This window comes from Lytechinus variegatus, chromosome 11 (assembly GCF_018143015.1).
Source record: "Lytechinus variegatus isolate NC3 chromosome 11, Lvar_3.0, whole genome shotgun sequence".
Lineage (NCBI taxonomy): Eukaryota > Metazoa > Echinodermata > Echinoidea > Temnopleuroida > Toxopneustidae > Lytechinus > Lytechinus variegatus.
Genome location: NC_054750.1, coordinates 21,613,054 through 21,640,605, shown reverse-complemented (window position 1 = coordinate 21,640,605; position 27,552 = coordinate 21,613,054). Strand labels below are relative to the sequence as shown.

General features: G+C 36.7%; 1 protein-coding gene across 1 annotated transcript; it reads right to left on the bottom strand.

Moving 5' to 3' along the window:
- Positions 1-1,227: 1,227 nt before the first annotated feature.
- Positions 1,228-26,233, bottom strand: LOC121424350 (protein wntless homolog). The gene is made up of 11 exons (XM_041620000.1): positions 25,984-26,233; positions 14,551-14,817; positions 13,433-13,563; positions 12,758-12,943; positions 11,486-11,622; positions 11,063-11,103; positions 9,710-9,837; positions 7,715-7,812; positions 7,098-7,161; positions 4,454-4,597; positions 1,228-1,500 (listed from the first exon to the last, which is right to left on the bottom strand). The coding sequence occupies exons 1-11, from the start codon at positions 26,087-26,089 to the stop codon at positions 1,249-1,251; spliced, it is 1,554 nt and encodes a 517-aa protein (XP_041475934.1). The 5' UTR covers positions 26,090-26,233; the 3' UTR covers positions 1,228-1,248.
- Positions 26,234-27,552: the final 1,319 nt, after the last annotated feature.

The following is a 27,552-nucleotide window of genomic DNA, read 5'->3' as shown; positions in this document are numbered from 1 at the left end:
TCTCTTTCTCTCCCTCTCTCTCTCCCGGCTCTAACCAGCTGAAACATGGTGCGCATTCGTCTAGTTGTTATTTGCAAACCTTTTCGCAAAAAATACCCCAACAAATACAATCATCACAAAATTAATGTCGACTTTTTTTAAATGACTAAATTTGCAAATACTCATAGATCATCATCGTCAATTGTTAGTAAATTATTTCATGATAAATTCACTAGTCCATACATATCGTAGCAGATTCAACTCGAAAGTATGGGTAAATGAATGACTCGGTAAAACGAACTGAGGCGAAAGAGGTCTGCACATGAGACTATACAGTAGACGATTGTTGTCTGCGTAGATCTCTCAGAGCCGTGTGCAAAGCTGCATGCTCATGCGATCGACGAGTAGCTATGTAATTGCGTAATATTTCGAGGTGCATGTGCACACAGCCAGTTGAAACTAAATTGTTCTCTCGTATTTTGTAAGTACAATTACTAATTAGGGAAATATTACAACATGAAGTTGGCCATTATTGATTTTATTTTCCTGCCGGGATACGGTCTAAGTTTATTGATCCCGGAACCGTCTCGGAGCCTCTGACCGCCGGGAATTCATCCCGATCCCGGACCGACTGACAACACTACAGATAACGGTGCTTGACCCAGGAAGTAAAGGTCAACCTTATAGAATATGTAAGTTTGAACCTGGTGGGTGTTTCATAAAGTTGTTCATAAGTTAAGAGCGACTTTAAAAACGGCTGGTGGTCCTTTCTTGTGGAAAATGGTACATTCGTTGGCAATGGTTAAGCGCGTAAAAAAGGCTCACCAGTCGTTCTTAAAGTTGCTCTTAACTTACGAACAGCTTTATGAAACGGCCCCCAGAAATCCTGTTGGAGAATAATAACCCAGATCTCTGTTGTGTTTAATTCACCCTGTAACAGTTCTGCAAAATCTCTTTCTAAAAATGTTCAGCCTTTGATTTTTGCATTTTGAGAGAAGTTTACATTTATGACTGATGAAAAGCTGACTGAACGAGTCTATTTTTTTTAACTACCGGTAAACGTCTTTAAAAACCTTGTTTATAGAGTAAATTGAATTGAAGGGATCCCAAGAAGCCCAGGCACCATTTTATGAAAATTGAGAGCACTGACGAATAGACGATCACTGACAGTTGTCATAGCAATGGTCTGAAGCCATTCCTTCTCAGCCAATTATGTCGGTGCAAGACGACGACGAAACACACCCAAGATTTCAAACAAATAGATGAACATCACTTACCATTCTGGAAAGTTGAAGGTTTGTTCTTGTGCGACGGAGCATAGAGAATGAGCACTGCCAGAACATAGATGTTCCACATGCCGTACACCCCTGTGAAGAAAGCGCTACTGTACTGGATGTTGTGCTTGTCCTCCCCCCACTTCCAGTTGCCCTCGTTAATTTGGGAGAAGATGAAGAAGATGGCCGTCATGACGGCACAGACCAGGGTGAATAACATGAAGAAGCGGAAACGGTAGATCAGTCCCTGCCATGAATAAAACAAATTGGATAAGATATCAAATTGGTACTTCAAGCTCAAAACAATTATATATAAATGAATAGAATAAAATTCACTGAGCAAAATGCTGAAAATTTCATAAAATCTGATTGAAAGTAACAAAGTTATTGAATTTTAAAGATAATAATAATAATAATTACCCAGGGTAGCCACTTCAGTTTCGAAAACTGTTCTACCAGCGGGCCCTGCTATTATTATTACCCCGGCTTTAGCTGAGCTGCCTAGGTGCTCAAGCATTCAAGGAATTTCTTCCTACCAGGTACCCATTCACCTCACCTGGGTTGAGTGCAGCACACTGTGGATGAGTTTCTTGCTGAAGGAAATTACGCCATGGCTGGGATTCGAACCCACCACCCTCTGTTTCAAAGTCAGAAGACTAATCCACTGGGCCACAACACTCCAGATAAAGTCTCTCCCAGTTTTGGGAGAGAGCAGCTCTTTTATACTGATGTTCTTATACAAACCATATGGACAGTATCATGCATCTGCTACCCCAACCTCATTTACTACAACCCCCCCCCTTCCTTACCACCTTCCTCCCCATAAATCCTGTGGCGGCCGCACAGAAGCGTTGTTAGCGTAAGTACGGCCAGTCACATCTTTTACGGGCGACCTCCATCTAGATGCATTGTTTTCACTAACAGAGCACTAACAGGAGGCCTACCGGTATTGACGAACTCACAGAAGCTTAGCCGAATTCCTAATAATCGAACAATAAAAGGCCCAGCAGAAGCTAACATTGGAGCTAATGTTAATACAAATCGCCAACAGTGCCAAGGGCACCGATAGTGACTATGTAAGTGAATAATTTCTCCCTTTAAAACTTGTCTCCCTGTCTTATACCAAGTAATTCAAAATAGACCTCAACCAAATTAAAGGGGTACTCCGGGCCCACACACAATATATGAATAAATGGAGTAAAATTAGATGAGCACATTGCTTAAAATTTCATCGAAATCTGATTAACAATTTAACACTGTATTTTGCAAATAATATTACTGAGCAGCATGTTGCCATGAATATGCAAAAAATGAAACGATAATGCCATATCCTCTAGAAGCTAGAGGATATGGCAAGTGTCTAGCTCTTTCCCCTTTTTCTGATTTTATTGAAATGAACTCGGAATTGCTCAAAAGTTTGTATGTCACCCAAGTAACAAAATGATGGATGGACTAAATATTTTAAAAACCTGATTTTGTATGATACAACAGACCCTCATTGCATATTCCTGACATGAATATAGATTTCACAGAAATAGGGTCTAATGCAAAATTTTAAGATAATATAATATTAATAATAATAATTTTTTGTATTCATTTTCAATTTTTATCAATTTGTGTTTGTCTCACTTTCCTGTTCAAACCGCATTATTGTCTTCAGCCTGGATATATAGCGGGGATGTTGATTAGTGCCAACATATGAACCTTTTCATCAAGATTTTTTTTCTTCCAAGATATATCTTTTTTTAAGTGTTTGAAGACATTTTTAAGAATAAACCCTACGTTAAAAAGAAGAACAATAGCTGATGAAATTCATAGCATGATAATCATCATTTGCAAATACTCTGTCATGAGCATGATGAGTGAAGTCTGTGAAGAGCATTTTCAAACAAAAGAAACTGATGAAAAGAGGGATTGCATTTTCTTTTAATATAGAATCTCCATGGTAATATCATGATAAGCTAATTTTCTTGATCTTTTCAAAGCTAATTCGATATTTTTTTTAAATTAAATTAGTAAATACATATTTACATCTTGGTGTCACTTCATGTTTTAAATATAATAAGGACATTTTTTGTAGGCCTATATATTAATAAATTACATTCCTTTACCCTTTCTTAGACAAGATTTTAAACTTGTAGGATGTGCAAATAATCATCACTAAATCTTAAGTTAAATGTAGATCACTACGCACAAATTATATATTTTGCCTAACTCAAATCCCCTATAACAACACTCGCGCCTAACAGTGCTTTCTGAGCCTTCTGGGCGATCATTCTACCCATGTTGTTAGTAGCTGATTTGTTAATGAATAATGATATACAGATTGTGATGTCAAGCATTGATCCCAGATGTAAATAATGCATTACTTTGACGATTAGCCATCGCGGCGAGATTACCTGTTGTAACAGGGCCCTTTGTCAGCACAGTGATGGCGCAATGTTAAGCGAAACAGCGTTTCTGTGCGGCCGATTCTGGTCATTTACCTCATAATGTTCATGTACTAGCAGTCACAATGTTCTTTTTTGAAGACACTCATAATAATATAATTAAATGGCTGCCCCACCCAAAACTTCCATATCATGCAACCCCCCTTTTTCCCCTCCATATGCATCCCCATCATTTACCTCATAATGAAGCCTCCTAGCAGCTACCATGTGTGGAAGGGCAGCTCATTTCATGCCGATATCCTTGAAGACACCCCAGACCATGAATACAAGGACGATGTCACAACCCCCAACCCCATCCCTCATCCCATTTTTGTATGCACATCCGTGGAGCGTTTTGGCCCAGTGGTTAGTCTTCGGACTTTGAAACAGGGGGTTGTGGGTTCGAATCCAAGCCATGGCGTAATTTCCTTCAGCAAGAAACTGAGCCACAATGTGCTGCACTCAACCCAGGTGAGGTAAATGGGTAATGGTAGAAGTAATTCCTTAAAAAGCTGTGTGCGCTATGAACGCATAGCTTAGCCGGGTAATATAGGAGCACCTTGAGCACCTAACAAGGTGGATATGTAATACATATAAAATATGTAATAATATAAATATCCCCCAATTATTAACTCATAAAGCATTCTCCTAGCAGTCACCACGTGTGGGATAACATCTCTCTGACATTCTTGAAGACACAGAAGATATCACAACCCACAATTCCATCCCTCTCCCTGACCCCCTTTTCCAAAGCACATCCGCATCTCTTACCTCATAATGCAGTCTCCTAGCAGCTACCATGTGTGGGAGGGCAGCTCGTTTCATGCTGATATTCTTGAAGACACCCCAGACCATGAATACAAGGAAGATGGTATATAGGAAGCCACAGATACCGGCAAGTACCACAAAGATCATCTGATCAGTTTGGTCAAGGTTATTGCTTTTCTGTTTGTTCTTAACCCTATCTTAACTGGGCTATTTCAGACCAGTATATACTGGGGGGATGTAAATTTGACCCCCCCCCCCCCCCGATCTCTGCCTCTGATCGCGCAATCGCTGCGAAAATTTGCACGTGCCTAGAGACGGATGTAAACTTTAAGACTGTATAGTAAAAATTTTAAAAAATTAATTTTGTGTATGTTTTTGCCTTTAACTCAATTCATATAGCTAGTAGAATGCTAATTTTGGTTGGAGTACCAATTATTACATTTCTAACAAATATGTACAAAAAATCGCAAAAATACATGTATAATTAATGTCGTATGTACTTTAATGTTTTTTAAATTCTTATGTATTTCTTTGTTTTTTCGAACCTTTGTTTTTTATTGTTTTTTTCCAATGAACTTTGTCGGGGAACCTTCTGCGATCATAAATAGCATAAAATAAATCCATTTAAACCAACAGAAGTAAAAATAATCATACATCTATGATTTTTGGTTAAAAAACACAATTTGCATTGACTTTGTTCAGGGAATCACTTATTTGAGCAATTTTAGGTCGACATGCACTTACAAAATGTTGCGTAATTTCAGAACCATGTCCCTAGGTCACAATTTTGGTCTCAAAAGATGCGCAAGACATGAAATTAAAAAGTCAGTGAGCGGCGCGATAAAAAAACTTTGCCAAATTGACCACCCCCCTCCAAGTTAAATAAGGGTTAATAGTCTTGCAACTGCTGTCTTGAGATTGTTGTAGAATCATGACTGGGATCTGTTCCGGGTTCAATCAACATTTAATGGCCGTTGCTTCTTCAGAATCACCTTTTAAAATGCATCTTTTTAGCCTTTAATTTTTTGCATTTTGAAAGAACGTTATTTTTACCACTGAAAGTACCCCAAAAAATTATGAAGTCATTGCTTCAACTAAAAATGTTTGTAGGGTAAATTAATTTAATTAAGGCAGCCCCCAAAGTTCAACTGTTTGACGCTTTGTTTACAATATCTCATTACAATATCTCAGTGTACAGAAACACAGGATACCATGAGGTATGCATAAACTATGTAAATCTACCTTCTATAATTCAAGTAATAACTGAAACAATATATTTAAACTCGGTACTTCTCCATGATGTTTGTTTTATTTGTCATCAACATGTACCATGCCATTTAAGCATTAAATAAGCATTTTCATAAAATGGTGAAATGGGTAAGTACGATCGGCAGAAACAAATCATGTGACCAGTTATAAATTTCAGCAAATAGGCAAATTTGCTTACGACTTCTAGTATTAAAGGGGAATCCAACCAAAATAAACCTTTGTTTCAAGAAGAAAAAGAAAAATCAGACAAGTTTATTTTTGAAAGTTTGAACAATATCGGACAAACAATAAAAAAGTTATGAATTTTTAAAAGTTGTACATATTGGTAATCAGTTAATAGAGACTTCTAATTGGCTGCATTTGTGATGTCATAGCTAAAGGCAAGGACTACTCTTCCATGTACTCCCATACATAAAATGGCTGAAATGTCATTTTATTCAAAAGTGTTATTCCGATTATATTTTTCTTTCTTTGGGACATAAAACAATATACTACATGGGTTATTACTGCCCCAGGGGTATAAAGAGAAAACCACAAATCCCTGATAATTAAGTGCATGGCCTGTGGGAAAGTTGTCCTTGCTCCATGTCACAATTTAAATTCTACATAGTCTTAGGGATCTCAATTTTAAAATAGCCATAACTTACATGTACTTATTGCTATTCCGATTTCTTTCAAGCTGTCCCGTATCTGTTAATTTTCTCCAATCCAACACAACATTTATGACCAAGGCTGGGTTCCCCTTCAATGACTAGTTCTATTTACCAGTCATGGCTTTGAGATAAGGATGGTTTGTCAAATGACAAGGATCCACATCAATATCTTATAGAAAATATTCAAACACATCCCTTCACTTGGGCACTAGAATGATCACCCACACTTGTTACCATTGAAACAGTCCAAATGCCATTCCAGAGTTACCTCGAGCCAGTAACTCATACTAATGGCCAAATGGCATTCCAAAGTTACCTCTAGCCAGTAACTCAGACTAATGGCCAAATGCCATTCCAAAGTTACCTCGAGCCAGTAGCTCAGACTTATGGCCAAATGCCATTCCAAAGTTACCTCGAGCCAGTAACTCATACTAATGGCCAAATGGCATTCCAAAGTTACCTCGAGCCAGTAACTCATACTAATGGCCAAATGCCATTCCAAAGTTACCTCGAGCCAGTAACTCATACTAATGGCCAAATGGCATTCCAAAGTTACCTCGAGCCAGTAACTCATACTAATGGCAAAATGCCATTCCAAAGTTACCTCCAGCCAAAAACTCATACTAATGGCCTCAGTGTATTATTCATATGCTATTTCATGTCACTTATCATAAAAAATTGTCAGAAATCACATTGCGAATAAATTGGTGTGAATTTAAGGATACAGCCAAACGTCTGCCCGTCTCAGTGTTCCACAATGAGTAGAAAGGATTCGTCAATTGGACACCCCTACAATTTCAGAGGAAAATAAATAGAAAAAAATAAACTCTAGTGGAAGTTAACAATCATGAAATGAATATTCAGAGAAGCCAACCAATATTTCATAAAATGCTGCTTAAAAATTCAAAGTGCACACAATTGCATCAACTAAATGTCCATCTACCGTATTGTCTATATTTCCTTGAAAGTATTTTGATAGTTGAAAATTACCAAGAAACTGAAGGATATCCCATTTTTCTTGACTCTGAAAGATCACTTCCAGTTGATTCAAACTACAATCAATGTGCAACTGTAAGACTTTAGTGAAAGAGAATCAAATTCTGACAAAGTTAACAAAAATAAGCCATTCTTGTAGGTATTCAAATATATTTTCTGGCAAAATGATCCTAGAATAAGTATTATAATCATTCATTTTAATTCATGTTCTGGGCCCCTTTTCTCAACTTGAAAAATATGATACTTCAGTTACAAGGTGTACACTGTGGTCATACATATTCACTTTTATGACATGAGACCCAAACCTGACCGAGCACTATTGCAAATGAACCTTGTTTAAGCTCACCTTTCTACAACGTCAAAAACAAAGAGACACATGCAGCCCAGAGTCATGGAACCGACTTGTCTCCAGTAAACTTTCAATCTATTCCTCTCTTGTTGATCCTATAAGAGAAAAAAAATAAAGTTGGAAAAGAAAGGAATGAAGAATATGGTTATCTTCATGATATGTAATGTACAAAGTACTAATAACAATTTCAATTTTCAAATAAAAATTCATTTCCTTTCAACATCAAAACACCAGTCATATAACTAGACTACAGATAAATGTTTCTATACGAATGTTGTTCATCATCATCATCAAATGTGAGACGTGAACGAGACAGAATCAAGATTCTGGCTGTTAAAAAATATGTGTCATTCTTTCAGGAATAAAATACATTTTCTGGCAACTATTATCAAAGAATAAGCTCTTGAATCATTTATTTTTAATTTATATTTTGTATATTTGTTAGTGGTTATGACTTTTGTCTATCAATATGAGGGATGTTGGTTCGATTCCCAGCCATGGTGTGTTTTCCTTCAGCAAGAAATGTACCCACTTGTGCTGCACTCAACCCGGGTGAGGTGAATGGGTACACCTGCAGGAAGAAAATCTGTGAATGATTGAGCACTTAGGTAGCCAAGCTAAAACCCGAGTAATGATAATAGCAGGGCCGGCTGTAATTTGGGACTGAAGTGGTTACCCTGGGTAAATATACCATTATTATCATTCTAATTATTATACATTTGAGGAACAAATATTAGCAATAAAAAAAAGTTGATTTATTTAAAAAATTTTGATGAAAAATATATCAAGACTGATTGGCTTGAAAAATGAAATTCTGTGGAAGATATGAAAGGAAAATACATATTTACCATCCATGCGTCAAAAAATAGGGAAAAGATACCAAGAAACTTTCCAGAAATAAGAACATTTTTAAACCTCCTATTAAATATTACCTACATGTTTTTGCAAAGATATGAAACAGATGGTTAAAATGGCAATATTCCTTCCCCAAAATAGGAATATTCTTTATTCAATGGGAACGGATGGCAAGTATGTAAGTATAAGTTCTCATATCCATTATATAATTTGTACGACAACTTAAAAGTTTTTAAGGTGATACTCCCAGAAGGACCTGGTAATGAGGATAGCTTCCTTAACAAATGAGTCTAGCACAACAAGTGGAAATCGTCCCAGAGTAACAACATTGCAAAACCAGAAATCTACTGACTAAGTTATTGTGCATGCCTATTTATTAATTTTTGTGAAAGTAACTAGTGAACAATGCCTCCTTCATACAATGTGAAAAAAAACTAGTGCATATAAAAGAAAAATGGGACAGGTTTGAAGTCTATAAAATTTTGTTTCAAATTATGATGTCTAAATTTTGGTGTTAATAGGTGCTCTGAAGTCTTATCTTTCAAATGCCATTAAAAAAATTTAGTTTCGTTCATGCTTGAGCCAACACAGAATGTTTTTTGTCAAGGAATCAATAACCCCTTGAAAAATTGATTCATTTCTTTGAAAGGTTCCATAACATAATTTGTTTCACTTAATAAAAGGATTTGAATAATTACAAGTTTCCCCAATTAATAATGCAAATCTTCTTGCTTGAGTTGACAAAATGTCTTCTTTTCTTACTTATGAAGGAAAATCCAAAGGTAAAAGAAGTTTAAATGAAAAAACAAAATAATTCATGTAAATAAAGTTTGACAGCATAATTCGAAAATTATGGCACAGATAATGAAAAGATTAAGAGGAAGTCTGCTGATTAGCAAGTCTGATCATCATATTACTCTTATTCTGCCTTCTTGGCGCAAGTTTCTTTTTGAACCCCCCGCCAAAAACGTCCTGTGTTCGCTCAAGCATGAACAAAATTTCCTTTTTTTAAATTGCTTTTCAAAGATAAGATTTCAGAGCATCTATAAACATCAAAATATAGATATCATAATTTGACACTTTTTTATAGACTTTCAAAACTGTCCCGTTTTTTTTATACGCACTGTATAGACCTACCATCATGTGCTCTCCGACAAAGATGATCCAAAAAGAAAAGAGCATAGCATAGCAGGCCCCTTGTCTGATGTCACTTAGTAATAACATATAGGGCATGTCATGGAAGAATGTTAGCCACTCTAAAGGTACTGTAAGAAAACATAACAATGTAATACATTTATGGGACTATCTGGAATACTTTGCTGTAAGAGAATGGCAGCCACTTACAAAAGTACAGGGATAAACAACACGTTTATGCCTATATCGGACTATGGACAAAAGGATAGTTATGAAACATATCACAGCAATATGGAACTATCCAGAATAATGTGTTGTGAGAAGATGGTAGCAACTCTTAAGGTGCTGCTATGAATTGATATATACACACATATATGTATATATAGGCCTATATACATATATACATATATGTACAATGAATAAATATAATTGACTTTTTGGTTGTTAAGTGGAGCCTTTCATGAAAAGCATTATCAGTAATTTTTTGGTGTGGATCTAGAAGGACCAGACACAATGGCCCGAATTCACAAATGTGGTTTTTTTAAATCCATCGGTTGAACCCATGGTTTATGCAGATTTTCTGTATGAATTACGCTATTTACCGTGTATATTAATAAATGTCCAATGTCGATGTGCGCTTTTGTCAGAGTGTGTGAAATTATCCATGCTATTTAATTCCTAAGTCCACTGTTTTGAATTAATGAGTCCACTCTTCAAACAGTGGAATCATGAATATAATAGCGTACTTAACCTTGGCAATAGGCGTCAATTTCACAAACTGTGACAAAAGCGCTCATCAGCATTGGACATTTATTAAAATATGCGGTAAATAAGCGTACTTTATACCGGAAATCTGCATAAACCATGGATTCAACCAATCCAGGCCATTAGTTTTAAAGAGCAGACTATTGTGCAAAAACAACATGGCCCCTGAAACGGTTGCATTGACCTTGGCTGGATCTGCCACTGTTTATCTTCACTGAAAAATATGCTCCCAGCCAGTCTGGTGCAAAGAGTTGCAGTAACTTATCAAAATAGTCATTGAAAATCACTGACTATTATCAAATGCTTCCCAGGAAATGATGGTGTGCAGTTTTTATATTCTGTAAAACGTTGCTATACAGTAAACATATGCCAAAAGGCAAATGGGTAATTGCATGCCTCCCGTGAAATCAAAATGCATTCCATCTCTAGTCCATAGGCCCACTCAATTACATGGACACACATTATCAGTGGACCGAGATGTTGTTTTTGTCCAAACAAAATAAAAATCCATATATGTCTAGCCAAAGACTACATAACCCTACAGGATGACAAGAATTTGGAAATGTAATCATATTATGTGTTTATACTTACAATTTAGAATACTAATTGTGATGGCCAGAGCTAAGATTGTTCTACAAAATGAAAACAAAAAGACAAAAAATACAAGTAAATTTAGAACATTTTTCAGGAACTACATTAAAACAAAGTTGAAGCCAGCATTTTTCTGCTCAATGAAAATAGCCCAATAAAAATATAATTATGTTCATATGACTTTATTCATATGGCAGAAATAGGGATATTCACATCCATCACACAATTACTGGCTGTGAAACAAATAGCTCAAATAATTCAGCAACTGCCCAAAAGTGAAAGAAAATTGCCCCTGAAAATCAAAATTCTTTTCCTACCCTGATACCAGTGACAGATATGGCAAGGTTGAACACAATAGCCCCCCCCCCCCCCTAGGTTATGATGGCTAGATCTGTGTCTGCTTGATACTGTACATAAACTTACCTCTCAAGAAGGACTGGTGGCCTTGCCAGCTGAACAATCCTCTTCCAGAACCAGATCATAGCTAGGATAACCAGTGGGAACAGGGCCGTCTTCAACGTTAACCACACCAGTGTGAATCCACCATTCTGATGAATCTCCTGAATGCATACATGTAGAAACCAAGAGGCAGATTTCATCAGCAAATTCATCTTATATTTTGTCACTCTTTTCTACAAAGCATTCCAAGTGGCCCAAATCATATCAATAATAAAAATTCTTGACACCTACACATAGCAATTATCGACTGACGAATATCTATAATCTCAAGACATAATATAGTCTTGAATGATATCACTCAATTACTTTATACCATATGCAATGATCCCAGAGGTGAGGGAAATGGAATATGCCCCACTCCCATCCTTCAATATTTAATTACTTACAGTACAACAACAGAGAGTTCCTGGACTGCTCCGAGATTGGTGTTGAGTTCTCTGATGACTTTCTGTTATCAGGGTCTGCCTCGCACTGAGAAGGCAAGACTTGTGAAAACAGCCTATTTTTAATTACTTACAAAAATAGACAGCTCCTGGACTGCTCCATGATTGGTGTTGAGTTCTCTGATGGCCTCATGTGTCTCAGGGTCTACCTTCCAGACGGAAAATCTACTGTCGAGAAGGAAGGACTTGCAATAACAACCTACGTATGTCTAATTACTCACAATAGAGAGTTCCTGGATTGCTCCAAGATTGGTGTTTTCTGATGACCTCATGTGTATCAGGGTCTACCTCCCAGACGGAAAATCTAATGTCAAGAAGGACTTGTAATACCAACCTACATGTATGTCTGATTACTCCCAACAGAGAGTTCCTGGACTGCTTCGAGATTGGTGTTGAGTTCTTTGATGACCTCATGTGTATCAATCAGGGTCTACCTCCCAGATGGAAAATCTAATGTCGAGTAGGAAGGACATGTAATAACAACCTATGTCTAATTACTCACAACAGAGAGTTCCTGGACTGCTCCAAGATTGGTGTTCTCTGATGACCTCATGTGTATCAGGGTCTAATTCCCAGATGGAAAATCTAATGTCAGGAAGGAAGGACTTGTGATACCAACCTACATGTATGTCCGATTACTCCCAACAGAGAGTTCCTGGACTGCTTAAGATTGGTGTTGAGTTCTCTGATAACCTCATGTGTATCAGGGTCTACCTCCCAGACGGAAAATCTAATGTCGAGAAGGAAGGACTTGTAATAACAACCTACTGTACATGTATGTCTAATTACTCACAACAACTGAGAGTTCCTGGACTGCTCCAAGATTGGTGTTGAGTTCTCTGACGACTTCCTGAGTATCAGGGTCGACTTCCCAGACGGGTAACCTGATGTTGAGGAGGTAGTACTTGTGATGCACTGTACCAAGCTCAAAGAGGGGGATGGGCTCACAGTCATAGCTATATCCTTCTGCTTCAGGAGTCTAAGGGTGAGAGAAGAAAGGGGAAACAGATTCACTCAAAATGTAACATTTTATGCCAAGGGTTTTTATTTCTTTATTTGATTCATTGTTTCTTCTGCATTCATACACACTGCTGATCAAAATTATTTTCTACTTCAAAAGTAAAAAAAAAAACACTACAGTAACATTTCTGACAATGAGCGATAGATATGTAACTATTATGCCACGCACAACTGTATCTGCCAAATTCATCAATACATTCGTATTCATAAATTATACAGTGCATGCTTGTGAAGGACTGATAAACAAGTTGCTCGAGAAAAAGAGCCTTTTCTTAAGCTGAACGAAGTATGAGTATAAGTATGAATTGACTTGGCATCACTTAATTCAACCTATTACATAAATTAATAACAAATATTTGCAATGAATTACAACAGGTATGTTCCTGCAGCCCACCTCCCCCAACTCTGCCCCAATCCCTCTCAAATTATTCATACATGAAATACTTACTTTCTGATGATAGAATTCACAGTTGAGTTTCCTGGTCTCATTGATACTGTACATCTTCTTCCATTCACCTTGAGCATTGTCATTGTTATTATACATCATCTCAACAAGGAGAGTCAGTTCAGGCTCGTCACCTTCAAACACATAAAGCACACAGGAAGAAATGAAACTTTGGGGTATACATGTATATATTAAAGTGATTGATTAACATTGGTTTGACTTTCAAAAAATCTGAGCTACAGGGTCACACTTGTCACCTGTGTCTGTGATATGTTACAAAAATGAAGCCCAGAAAAATTGCGTTCGAAAATAATTATTTAGTGCTTCAAAAATTGAAATATAAAGTGACCGGAAACACCATCTTAATTTCATCCCATACACTTATGTGTACTATTTAGGCATCTATAAGACACCTATTTACAAAATGGGGGTTTGCCTTGTAGTTTTAGCTTTTCATTCTCAATAATGGTTGTTTTCAGGGTTTATTAGTTCTAATACATGCACTTGTACACATGTTTCATCTTGGTTTGAGAATTTTTTTAAATCGGCTGCTCACAAAGTTAAACAATACCTTTAACAGAATGAACGCGGTTGGGACATACAATCTTGACAAGCATACAGAGGTTCAGGGCCTCATCTTTAAGAGTTGTGATTGGTCCGATCAACCACAACTATGGAAATCAAGCAACGTCAACATTTAAACTGCATGTTTCTTCAAAATATCTTCTTGATATGAAGTATATATACATTCATTGTTTTCTTGAAAATTATTACTGTGCTTCTCTTTGTTTATGAAGGATACTGTGCAAATTTTCCTGTAGAAAAAAATTATGACATTGATGGATTTCCATATACCAGTAGTTGAGGTTGATTGGATCTATTGTGACGCTTTGTAACACGGGGCCCTGTTCAGGCTTATCACCAAGAAATGCATAAAACAAAGCAAATGGAGCGGTGAAATGAGACTTCAAAGTAATCCCAACCAGAGAAATAAAAATGCGTTGCCCCCCTCTCCCACTTTAATGGAAATAAAGAATTTTGTTTACATTTCCAGGTCATCCCCTTCCATTCCCTCCCAACCATCCTTCCACGTTCCTTTTTATGCACTACTCATAACTCACCCATTTCATTATCCTCCTTATAAACAATATCCAGAGACATCACACCCAGCATGTACTGGAAACTGCGGTCCATCCTGTTCGGACGGTGGGGCATCAGGATGGAAAAGACGATCCAGTCCGCCTCGATGTTCTTCTCCGTTGCCTCGGCGAATGTGGACACCTTGGAGCAGGCATCGGGTCCATGGGGTACAAAGGCCTTCTGAAGACTGATGGCGGGGTCAACGCACTTTGTAGCCAGGTGGGTGTGGGCAGAAGTGGGCGAGGGTGCTGCATAATGGTAAAAAAATAAATATGAATATATTATATATATATATATATAATATATATATATATATATATAAAATATAATATATACTCTATATTAGGAATCCCATCATTTTGTATTTTGTATTATATTGTGAATACAGTGACTTGAGCCATGACATACATTAGTACACTGTTTAAATATACCAACTATAGGTGGTTTCAGACCGCCTCGAAGTTCGCCAGTTCCAGGTATTCTCTGATCGGGAAATTTACCCCGATCAGAAAATACAAGGTATTTTGGTAATGTGAAAGCAAACTACGCGTAATTTCCCCGAAAGAAAATATCTGCTAAACAGTAGGTACTTGGCGAAATACGAGAACTTTCGTGGGATTTTTCCAAGGTAGCAGGTATTTTGGCAATGTGAAAGCAAATTACGGGAACTTTTAGCAAAGCGTGTCGTTTGGCCCGGCGGCGTGGGTGCTACTGGGCTAGTGATTTTGAATCTCGCGCCTTGCCTGCTTATCAGACCACACTGCGCATGCTCGTAACTTCGGGAACTTATCCCGAAGGATGTGTTTCGGGGCGGTGTGAATGCAGTAATTAACGGGTATTTATTAGCCTTAAAAAGTTCTCGTAATTTAACGGGGATTCTTGTGATCGAGGCGGTTTGAAACCACCTAATGATTGACTGCCTATACATGTACATGTAGATGCTTGTGCAACTGAATAGTAAAAAAAATATCAAATTTGGTCAAATAATTCAGTCAACCATGTCCCCCTTTAGCCAAATTTTACCTAAGGCTATATTTTGTAATTATAATACACAGAATGAATGCAGGTGACAAAGGATTAGACTTGTATAGTAAATGAGCGCAATACATGTACATGTAGGTATAGTGGCAAAAATTGGGCAATAGGAATTTACCCAATGACAATTAACCCTCCCCCCCCCCCCTTATACAATAAAGCACAAGTTCCTGAAATGTCACTGGTTAATAGTGAGTTTTCCAATACAGAGTTGAGTAGGCTCTATGGATCTCCAATGCAAGATGACTCAGATGCTATAAAACTGTCTTGAAGTGGAAATCACACAATAACTTCACGTTTTAGGTTCTCTTTTTATGGACCAGCCATGCATGAACCTTTCCCCAGTACGTGTACAAATTATATCTACATGTATAAACCCTGCAGGGATGTATGTATTCAATATTTAAAAAGTTCTTAAATATACACTGAAGTAGCTCAAATTCCAATAAGCATCAGTACTCAAATACCAGGTGTCAATCTTCAAGAGCAAAAGATTGAAATTTAAAGGACAAGTCCACCCCAACAAAAACTTGATTTGAATAAGAGAAAAATTCAACAAGCATAACATTGAAAATTTCATCAAAATCGGATGTAAAATATGAAAGTTATGACAATTTAAAGTTTCGCTTCATTTTACAAAAATAGTTATATGCACATCTCGTTCGATATGCAAATGAGGGAACTGATGACATCACTCACTCACTATTTCTTTTGTGAAATATTTTTATTTTCTTGTCATTGTCATGTGAAATGAAGTTTCATTCCTCCCTGAACACCTGGAATTCCATTATTTTAACATTTTTTGCTTCAGGCAAGGAGGTCCTAATCATCAAATTCATAAATATTGAAATATTGTATAATTCAAACAATAAAAAACAAAAGTGATAGTGAGTGACATCATCGACTCTCTCATTTGGATGTAACTGGCTCGTTCATATAACTATTTTGTTGAAAATAAGCGAAACTTTGAAATGTCATAACTTTCTTATTTTACATCCGATTTTGATGAAATTTTTTAGCATTGTGCTTGTCTGATTTTTCTCTATTGATTCAAATCAACATTTTTCTGAGGTGGACTTGACCTTTAAAAAATCACTCTTGATATCTGTTAAACTGCCAGGCAGGGGGGCAGCATTATAAAGAATAAAATGTGATTTGAAAGTCCTACAGCAGGCTACACACAACACTACATGTACATGTACCTTTTGCATGTGCATGGAATAACTTCAAACACAAGGATATTAGCCATTAAAACTTGATTCTTGAACGAGATGCTGCCAGTCAGTAGGTATATTGCTTTAATGAATATATTATGCAAACAACTACATTTGATACTGTACAGTCTCCACCCTTTAATTTTCTTCCATACTTTCAGAATTTTCAGAAAGTGGAAGAGCCGTGGTGTAGTGGTTCGGACTCTCGCCTTGTAAAAAGAGGGTCGTGTGTTCGAATCCCGCCGCGGTCTAGCGTCCTTTGGCAAGGCGTTAATCCACACTTTGCCACTCTCGGCCCAGGTGCTAAATGGGTACCCGGTAGGATGCAAAAGATATTGTATGTTTGATTTTGCTAGCACCATAATAAGGTTGCGATGAATGCAAGGAATGCTCCCCAGGGAGTGGAAATCGTGCACTTTGCGTGTGGGATTGAAATGAATCCAATGACCGGGGTAATAATATGCTTCAAGGCGCTTTGAGCCATTCTGGGAAAAACGCTTTATAAAATTGGCTAATGTTATTAAATTGGCTATTATTTACAGTGCATGTATTCTAGATGACATATCAAAAAGGGCATACTGTAGGCAAAAATGTATGATGTACTGTCATCTAAGTACTGTACAGTATCTGTCAAATCATGATGAGACATACAGTGTACAACTGGTGCACAGACTCGCAATAGTGGCCAATTGCCAAACATGCAGGATTACATTGTACGGTATATTATTTTGGAACCAACTTTCTTTAATAGTGACCGTGCCTGCATTACACTGTAAGCAGCCTTGGGGTCTATGGATCAGCCTGTCATTATCGTTACATAAAGAATAACACACTAAAATGCCAACTCAAAAATACATGTAGTTCTCATATGATAGCAGAATTAAAGAGAAATGCAAGTAGTTGCATTAAACACTGATTTCATGAGAAAGTCTGTAAAACCAGGCTTAATTGTCAGTATATCATCGAGGATCTAGATCTGGTAGAGTTACATAAACTGAACTTTGTGAAATCTTGAAATCTACGCTGAAAAATGTTCACACTGAAGATCACCAACACAGATAGGCACACGTGGGACAGTATTATTATTGCTGGAATAAAGACCCTACGGAAGTGACCGAATCCCCCCGGGGGGGCCACTTCCATTCACGAGTGGATACCATGCGCGACCATGGGGTCTCGAAAAGCACCCTAAACACGTAATTTCCATATTCTGAAAATGCACCCCTTAACAAGTATTGGCGTGTGAAACCCTACCCTTAACAAGTATTGGAAACAAAACGATACTCTTGGCAAATATTCCCTGAAATGAACCCCTAAACAAGTACAGGAATGTTTTATTGTTACGGGTCCTTTGATTGTCGGCTTTACCGGGGCTTTACCTTTTTGGTTTAGTACGACCCCACCTTCTACACCTCGTGCAAATAGGACTCTAAACACGTAGTGTTGGGGCAAAAAGGACATCCTTTATAAAACATTTTAATTTTGTTTTATCATCCCCGCAAATTCGACCCTAAACACGTAATTTTCCTAGCGAAATAGATACCCTTTTTTCCTTATTTTTTGTGTTTTTGACACCCTTTTCACGTTACGTACGTAACGTGCCCTATCGTGAAAAGGACATCCTTTTTACGTGTTTTTTTGGTCGCGCATGGTATCCACTCGTCAATGTAAGTGGCCCCCCCGGGCCGAATCCCCACTTATTTTGCTGATTTCTCAGCAATTACACGTTTTCTTCCAGAATCCTTTGGCACATATTTTTTATTCATCTAAACAGAGACTTGGGTGGTCATTATATTAAATTCTGTAAAAAGTCATTTTGAGATCGTTACCAAAACTGGAATTTATCTTTGAAACAACTTTTTACACATACTGATTCCCCATGTAGGCATTGGAAACAGGCTTGGGGTCTATCAATGGAAAAATGTCTGTAGCATTTGGCAGGATTCTGGGATGGGCCCATGTACAACAAATCAGAACGCCTTTAACACAATTCTGATATGATAGCAATTCAAGCAATTTTTCATTATTGCCACTCGTGTGCGGCTGGAGTTCTATGGAAAATGCTCTCTCATCTATCAGTCAGCTACATGCACATGTTCGGTACATGTAGAAAATACCAAAATACATGTACTTCACAAGTCCCACCTCAACAAAAAGTTGATTTCAATAAAAAGAGAAAAATCCAACAAGTATAACACCGAAAATTTGTCTCTTTTTTTCCTATATTTCTTTTTGCCAATTATCCTCCATGCTCAAGCCAATGCACCCTTCAAGCTCAGAATCCGATTTTGATCTACTTGTGTCTGAATGAGAAGACTACAGATCCCCATCAGCGGCACATCAAAGAAGAAGAGTGTATTACTTGTGGCATGTCCTCAGAAATAATACTTCCCCCCTAGTGCGTAAACCCTCTCAGCTTTATTCACTGCTGCTCCATCAGCCAGGGTTTGCTTGCCATATTCCTTGCTATTAAGCCCAGCCACCATCAAATCCTATAGAATATAAAGTGAACATTCAGCCAGGTTTCTTAACACATGATGCAACTTGTTCTACGGCGGCCGGACGGCAAGTCGCAAAAACAGCCGTTTTAACATTTTTTGTCCAACTATATATAGGTGGTTTGAATCAAAATTAATGAAACGGCTGTTTTCGACTCGTCGTACGGCCGCCGTAGTGCAAATGTGACCAAGGTATGAATTTCATATTTACTATTCTCAGACCATCCAATTTTAACAGAATAAAGGCAAAATGCGATGCAAGCTGCAGATCTCGCAATTTCGCCTACATGTATGAAAAATAAGCATTTAATAGCACTCCCAGAACCATGTTTGCGATCAGCGTTCTGAAACGACATATGAAAGCGCTGATTCTGCCTATCCAATGGAAGCATGAACACACCCTTTTAATAGTCAGCGCAGCAGAGAGCTTTGAATGTGTTTACTACCATACTACAAGTGCAATTGATGGCAGATTTGAGTGTTAGAAAGACTTATCTCCACTCTACAAACTTCAGAAATTCTATTCATCCACTTCCCTCTCATGAGGCGGTGCTGCACCACCCTGAGTTTGCTCAATCTCGAGATTTTAGCCCGATCGGCCCTCTTCGCAATTAATCTTGAGATTCAAGAAACCCCGTCTCCACCATCGCAAGAGCAACTCCTGCTCGAGCGAGGCATCGATACAATATGGTCTGACGCCGTGAATAAATAATCCCGAGTGCGTCTGCACCTACGAATTAGCACGATAATTCGTAAAATAGCGCGCTATTTTGCAAATAATCCCAAGTTGATTTGGAATTCCAATCTCGAGATTAATAGGACTACGAACTACATGTAGCGCGATAATTGCGTCTCCATTGGAAATAATCTTGAGATTGTTCAGATCGGGATAATTTGCCGGATCAGAAATAGCACGCTAATTTGAAAACTCGGGATGGTGCAGACGGCCCTTAACTTTTTTCTCAATATTCAAGATCAATAGGAGTAATGCCAATTTGAGCATTACCGTATGTACAGAGTAGGGCCTAATGGGCATATCAGCTAATATACAGTAATTAGTGAGGTTCCAGCCCAATCGGCCAGAGTTAGGATTGATCCTAAACCGTTAAGAATACATCTCCCGTGGCTCAACTGGAGGGATTCTTGCTTGAGCTTGAAATGTGACCTTGGTACATGTATGCGAACATGAATAAAATGCTATGGTCCCATTGAATAAATTCCCATGATTATTAGTAAATTCCTATCTTTAAATATCATTATTATACTTTCAGAAAAGAATCCAAAGTTGACTCAGGATTGCAATCTCAAGATAACAAATCAATTTGGGGATTGCTCTGATCAGGATAATTTTGTCAATCATGAGCACTGTGATAAATTTGAAAACTTGGGCTGGTGGGGATAGGTCTCTCAACGCTTGGTTCATTTGAGGGAATACAGTGTGTGTACAACACTGTCTTTATCAGAATCACATTAACATGTGTACACTATATAAGCCTAAAAGTACACAGCTTTTATTATAAAATATTAGGTATTTTTAGACAATTCTCCTAGCACTCCTCAAATTGGCAAAAAAATAGTTTTCGGAGGATTTACATTTCTGATTTCTATAGCCAACAATAATATATGGAGTAACAATCAATAGATGAATTCAAAATACATTAAATCAATTTATCAAGTAAAAAATACATTTGTAAATAAAAATAAATAAATGAATAGACAGGCAGACAGACAGACAAGATAAGATAGATAGATAGATAGATAAATAAATATTCATTACAAATCAATCAATCAATCAACAATAGATCAATCCAATTAATTAATTAATTAAAATATAGAATTGGGGTAAAATTCCATCAAAGGATAAAAGTTTTGATTTTGTGATTTCACATGTCTTAAAACAGTTCTCCTTTATGTACACATGTACATGTATACTGTACTTTCCTCTGAAAAACTTGTCCTTGAATTATTATTAAGTTTCATATTAACAAAGTGTAATAATCATGATATAACCAGAACTAAAGAAGTAAGCCCCTGATCAGAAAAGAAGAAAAATGCCTTTGTCATCATCTCTCTTTTTTTCTTCTTCTTTTCTTTTTCACCACCAGAATAAGTGTCAACGGCAGTATAGCCTACAAATTGCAGTGTGAAGGTATACAGTTGAAGTTCCAACCTAATTTACTATTTTGTTTTTAATCATTATCATTATTTCAACCATCAACGCCTTTATCATCTTTTATTTTCTATCCATTAATAATCATCAATACTGTGCTTGGAAAAATTGATAACACATAAAAGTTCATACAAGTATCTCTATTTCTACACAAAAAAAAAATCAATTGCATTTTTAATAAACTTGAACCTCATGTGTAAAGATTCCAATTGTTGGAGGAAATCGACTTGCCTTTGGGCAATCTGAGGTATTCCTTTCATCATAGAGTAACCATTTTGCAGTTGTGTAGAGCTAAGTGGTTTGACCTTGTAATTCATTTTCATTTGGGGTTCAATACAAGGCATTGTCATCAAACTACCATTCATGTATTGGTGTGCAGCCCTGGGATGTAATTTTCAGTGGCTTTTGCTGCTGTATTTATACATGTGAACATCTATTAATACAAGTTTACACTGTAGGCTGTAGGTATACGTAGGTAGATATATGTACTAGTATGTACCGCAATGTGCATAGAATGACGTCTTTCTCTCAATATTGGAAATAATAATGAGTATGATAATTATAATCATCATCATCACCATCACCATCAGCATCATCCTCATCATCATCATCCTCATCATCATCATCACCATCATCATTATCATTATCATCATCATCATCACCATCATCCTCATCTGACACCATCATCGTCGTCATCATCATCTATTACTACCCTAGCTTGAGCCTGGAAAGTCTCCAACTTTCATAACACAAAAGCAATAAAAATACCTGCCAATATAACATGTAGCACAAATGTCATACTGCCTACTTTTCACTACTGTGTATCTACATGTACATGTACTGCCTAAATCTACATGTACTGTATGAAAGCTTAGTATTTTGAGGGAAAAACCAACATCGAGCCCAAATACAGGCCTGCCCAATTGGTTTCTTGTTAACAAAGCTGTGAAAGTCTCTAAACTAATCCATGAGTAGTCATAGTTTCGAAGAATGCGTGGAAAGGTTTAAAATTGCTTTAATACAAATTGAAATGTCTTTTTATTTTGTCTTATCTTACTGGTAATAAATTCAGAAAAGTTTGAAAGAACAATGAAAAAGTAATCATTCTTTTTTGTGGTCATGTCCTTTTGTGTAAATAATGCAACTGATGTTATGTCTTTCACAATAAAGCCTGTGCACAGCCTTTCCCAATGTATTGCTTCAAAGCTACATAATTGTCAAGTTGAATTCTCAGTATAAACTTAACAGAAAGTCTCACCCTTGTATTAAACTGACAGCACCAAATATAGTTGTATTAAACTGACAGCACCAAATATAGAAGAGTCAGAAAAGTGTAATGCGACTGACCATGCAAGGAATCACCCAATTGACGCACAATTATTTGAATAAAGAATATAAAACGGAAATTCCAGTTTGGTAATGACCGTTTAATACATGTATTAAAACAGAGTCCAACAAAATCATCAAGGATGTGTTATAACAAATTATGAAATTATGCCACATGATTCCAGTATACATATGTACATGTATGTACAGTACATGTACAAATACAATGCATAATTTGCATACCAACATTCAAAAAAATATCCAATCAAACTATCTACATACAATTCTATGAAGATATCATAAGATTTTGCCCCTCCCATGCACAAGTCCGACTTTACTGTTTTACAATGACACGTGATATCAATCAAAGAGCTTTCAAGAGCTACAAGTTTGGGACCATGGAATACTTTTCTATCGCTCTCTTTCAATTTAAACATTTTGATAATTTGATTGTAAAATTAACTCATCTCATATCAAATATAAAAAAATAATAAATGATTCATATACCATGCACCCTATCGGACATGGCAATGAAATTTTATTTCAAATTTTGAAATTGACTGAATTTACCAAATCTCCATTACCACAAGCTATTAAAAGCTTTGATGATGGATCAATAATTCGAATTAAATTGGAGAAGATCATGAAACCTGTTCGAAGCCACTGCATTCTTTTATCCTTAAAGGTCAAGTCCACCCCAGAAAATGTTGATTTGAATAAATAGAGAAAAATCAAACTAGCAAAATGCTGAAAATTTCATCAAAATCAGATGTAAAATAAAAAAGTTATGACAATAAAGTTTTGCTTATTTTTCACAAAACAGTGATATACATTATGAGACAGTCGATGATGTCCTCACTCACTACTGTACATTGTATTTCTTTTGTTTTATATTGTTTAAATTATACAATATTTCATTTTTTATAGATTTGACAATAAGGACCAACTTGACTGAATCATAGTATTAAAAAGTTCTCATACCACATGTCCAGCGAAGAATTATCTATATTTCACTTAGCAATGAGGAGAAAAATAGAATATTCCCTATTTCATATAATAAAATACAAAAGAAATAGTGAGTGGTTGATGTTATCAGTCTCCTCATTTGCATACCCACCAGGATGTGCATTATACATGTATGTACGTGTAACTGTTTTGTGAAATTAAGCAAAGCTTTAAAATGTCTTATTTTACATCTGAATTTGATAAAGTTTTCAGTGTTATGCTTGTTGGGTTTTTTCTCTTTTTATTCGAATTTTTTTTTTATTGGGGTGGACTTGTCCTTTAAAATTCATAGTGTATGTATCTTAGCCTAGACTCTAGCACCATCTTCTGCAATGTTTTTTTTTATTTCTATTTTTAAAAAGGGGCTCTTTGACAGTTTACCTTTAAAAATAGTGATTTACAATACAAGCAGGAAACTAAGATATCTGGCTGATTTGGAATAGATTTCATATTACACAGAAAAAACACAGATCACTTTTATTACACACCTGATAAAAATAAATTTTCATGCAAAATCACAAAATAAGTCCTGCAAAATGCACTGTCTATTCACATCTACCACTTTTAAATTATCCTGTCTAGTGAGTAATTTATTGCAGTACATGCAGTGACAGACTAGAGTGAATTTACCATGAAGCTAATGACGACAGGCTTTCATAATTAAAGGAAACCAAAACCTAAGAAGAGAAGCAATCTTATTGGAAAGAGTAAAATGAGAGGAACAATTAAAAAAAAGTTTCATTAAAATCGGTTATGAAATAAGCAAGTTATGGACGATTAAAAAGTCTTGTTGTACTTTCTATGTGGATCCTCAAATTGGCAAACGTGCTTCAAAATGGCTGATTTTGTGGACAACTCTCCATTTGTTTTGTACACATATTTTCAGATTTTCCCCTTTATTTTACACATTTCACATTATCACCTCCTGACCTTGACATATATGGTGTGGATTATATTTTCCCATGACATATGTTGTGCTCAGAAGGAGGCAAGATGCAATTTGAAAGATAATGAGGAAAATCTGAAAATTTGTGTACAAAACAAATGGAGAGTTGTCCACAAAATCAGCCTTTTTTGAAGCACGTTTGCCAATTTGAGGATCCACATAGAAAGTACAACAAGACTTAATCGTCCATAACTTGCTTATTTCATAACCGATTTTAATGAAACTTTTTTTAATTGTTCCTCTCATTTTACTCTTTCCAATAAGATTGCTTCTCTCCTTGGGTTTTGGTTTCCTTTAAAGAGCATGGCAATATGCAGCAGGGGGGTGTTATGGCCAGGGGGCAACTGCCCCTTATAAATTTTGAAAACTTAGTACTTACGTTTTTTGTCACTTAAACTTTTTTACAAAATTCACCAAAGTGTGCACGAAATCCTTTTTCACTTTGAGGAACCCCAATGTGAATGTCAAGCTCGCTCAGTCACTTCACTCTCTCACTTTCAACTTTCTTTGAAAATTTTATTAAGGCATATCGTGCCGCCCAAGGAATCAAGAAATATACGGATGGCCATGAAATGAGACCAATTCATTGAGACAAACACAACTGGGCGTTGTGGCGTGCGCCTGTAATCCAAGCTGTGGGGAAGTTACAAATTGATGCAGAGGTTCGAGGTTCGAGCCCTGGTCACGTCTTTCGGATGGTGACGTTAAAGGTCGGTCCCAGACGTAAATAATCATATCTGATTGATACACGTCTGACAAAACTCAAATACACACACACACACACATATTTTGCATCACATAAGGTCTCATGAAGTGTCCCTTTATTTTATTTAAGTTATAACTTAAGAGTCTTAAATCATTCATTGCCATGATTGTTTAATTTAGATCTATTCTAACATATGATTGCATCTTTGACAATAGTCAAATTAACATTTGTTTCAAAACAAAAGTCAAAAGAAGACATGTTTTATTTCCAAAAATTAGAATTCAAGTGAGCATTGGAACGTTTCAAAATGAACAAAGACCACACTTCAATTAAATCTAACTCGTTCTGAGAACAGTGACTCACGCTCCGCTTGGCAAACCACACATGGACAAAACAAGTCAATGACCGTTCCACTGCAGCTGCACAGCACAGAGATTTGCATGGCAGGACTGCTGGTAAACTGCCAACACACACACACCGAGGCATCCAGGCCGAAACGTCGGCATAGACTCACCGATAAGACCACCCACAAGAAAACAGATGATTTGCAGCAGCAGAAGGAGAACAACAATTCCCATTAATTTCTTTGTGCTGAGGTTTTCAATCACAACACCCGCCATGATGAAACTTCAGGTATTATCCAACACTCTGAACTCAGGCGATTTCACTGTCAGATTTTGGAAAGGAAAAAGTACAATTCGGAATTAAATGGGGTGAATGGAGGCATCAGCAGACCGCTCGGGATGAAGACGGAAAATAATTCAATTGGATGTCTGCCCTCTACGACAATTCGAAGGATTCCTTTTTCCACGAATCTCATCTGAGCAGCAGATGAAACGATATATTTTCATATTTTCGGTTGTTGCTCCTATTATTTAATGTGTAAAATTGCGAGGTTAAGAAAGTCGGACTTTGGTCAATCATTCAAAATTTCCATTGTATTTCATTCAATACCTTTTAGTTTTTCCTTATACTCGAGATTCCACGATACCATAGTATACCCCCAGTGCAGTTAGGGTTGAAATACCACAATCCGGGACCACAATCAGGAAGAACCCGAACACTTTTCAGAAACGAGGAGGAAGAGCCCGGGGGGGGGGATTGGGGAAAACATACCGTAAAAACGTTTGGCTGGTCTTGGAAAAAAAAGCTTTGGAAACAAAAACATACACGAAATACGTTTGACCATTGACCAGTTTTTCAAAACCATATCCCTATTTTTGAAAATCAATACTTTTGCTTGTTGCGCCACTGAATCATTCTTCAACTGAGAAAATTAGGAGATCATGCGTGGTATTTTTGTAACCTTTTGGAAAATGCCCATAGAGATGCCGTCACGGCATTGCCATAGGCACAGTAAACTGTAGTACCAGTGTATAGGCCTTCGGCATTAGTCTTTTTCAAAGTCAGATGGGATTATTAATTTTTTATTATTGTGTCAAGTGTCTGTTTTCATAAAATACACGTTTCATTCAATGATCATAAGGTGAGATATATAAGTTTCCGAAAAATAAATTCCATACTGTCGGTGTCAGCTGAACTCCAGAACGGAATTATACCATACACCGTAAAAACTGTGTGTTAAAACTGACACAATTGGTGTTAATAGAGGACCACACCCTGATGTGTTAAAATTAGAGATTGAACATAACACCAAAGAGCGTAACGTGACAACCAAAGGTGTTGTAATAATACCTATAGGTGTAAAACTAACACCACAAATTTAACACCGGTGTAAAGTAACTGGTGTGATTGCTGTGTATAACGTTATAGCGAATGAATTAAACGATGATTTCACAACAGTGGCAGATAGATAACGATAAAATAAAGGAAATGTACCAGGTGATATATGATCTAGGTTTTTCTCCCTGTCAAAGAAATGTGTTTCAGATGTATTGTACAAGTTGAAAATATCAAATATAGGGTGTAAATCGGTACAGCGCATTTTTTTCAAGTTTCCAGGTTCCTTTATTTCATTTCGACTCAAAATAATATCCATACAAATCAACAAGGTGACCATACAAAGGAAATAGATGAATGTTTTCGGTAAGCAATAAACAATTAATGGTAATCATTCAAGTAT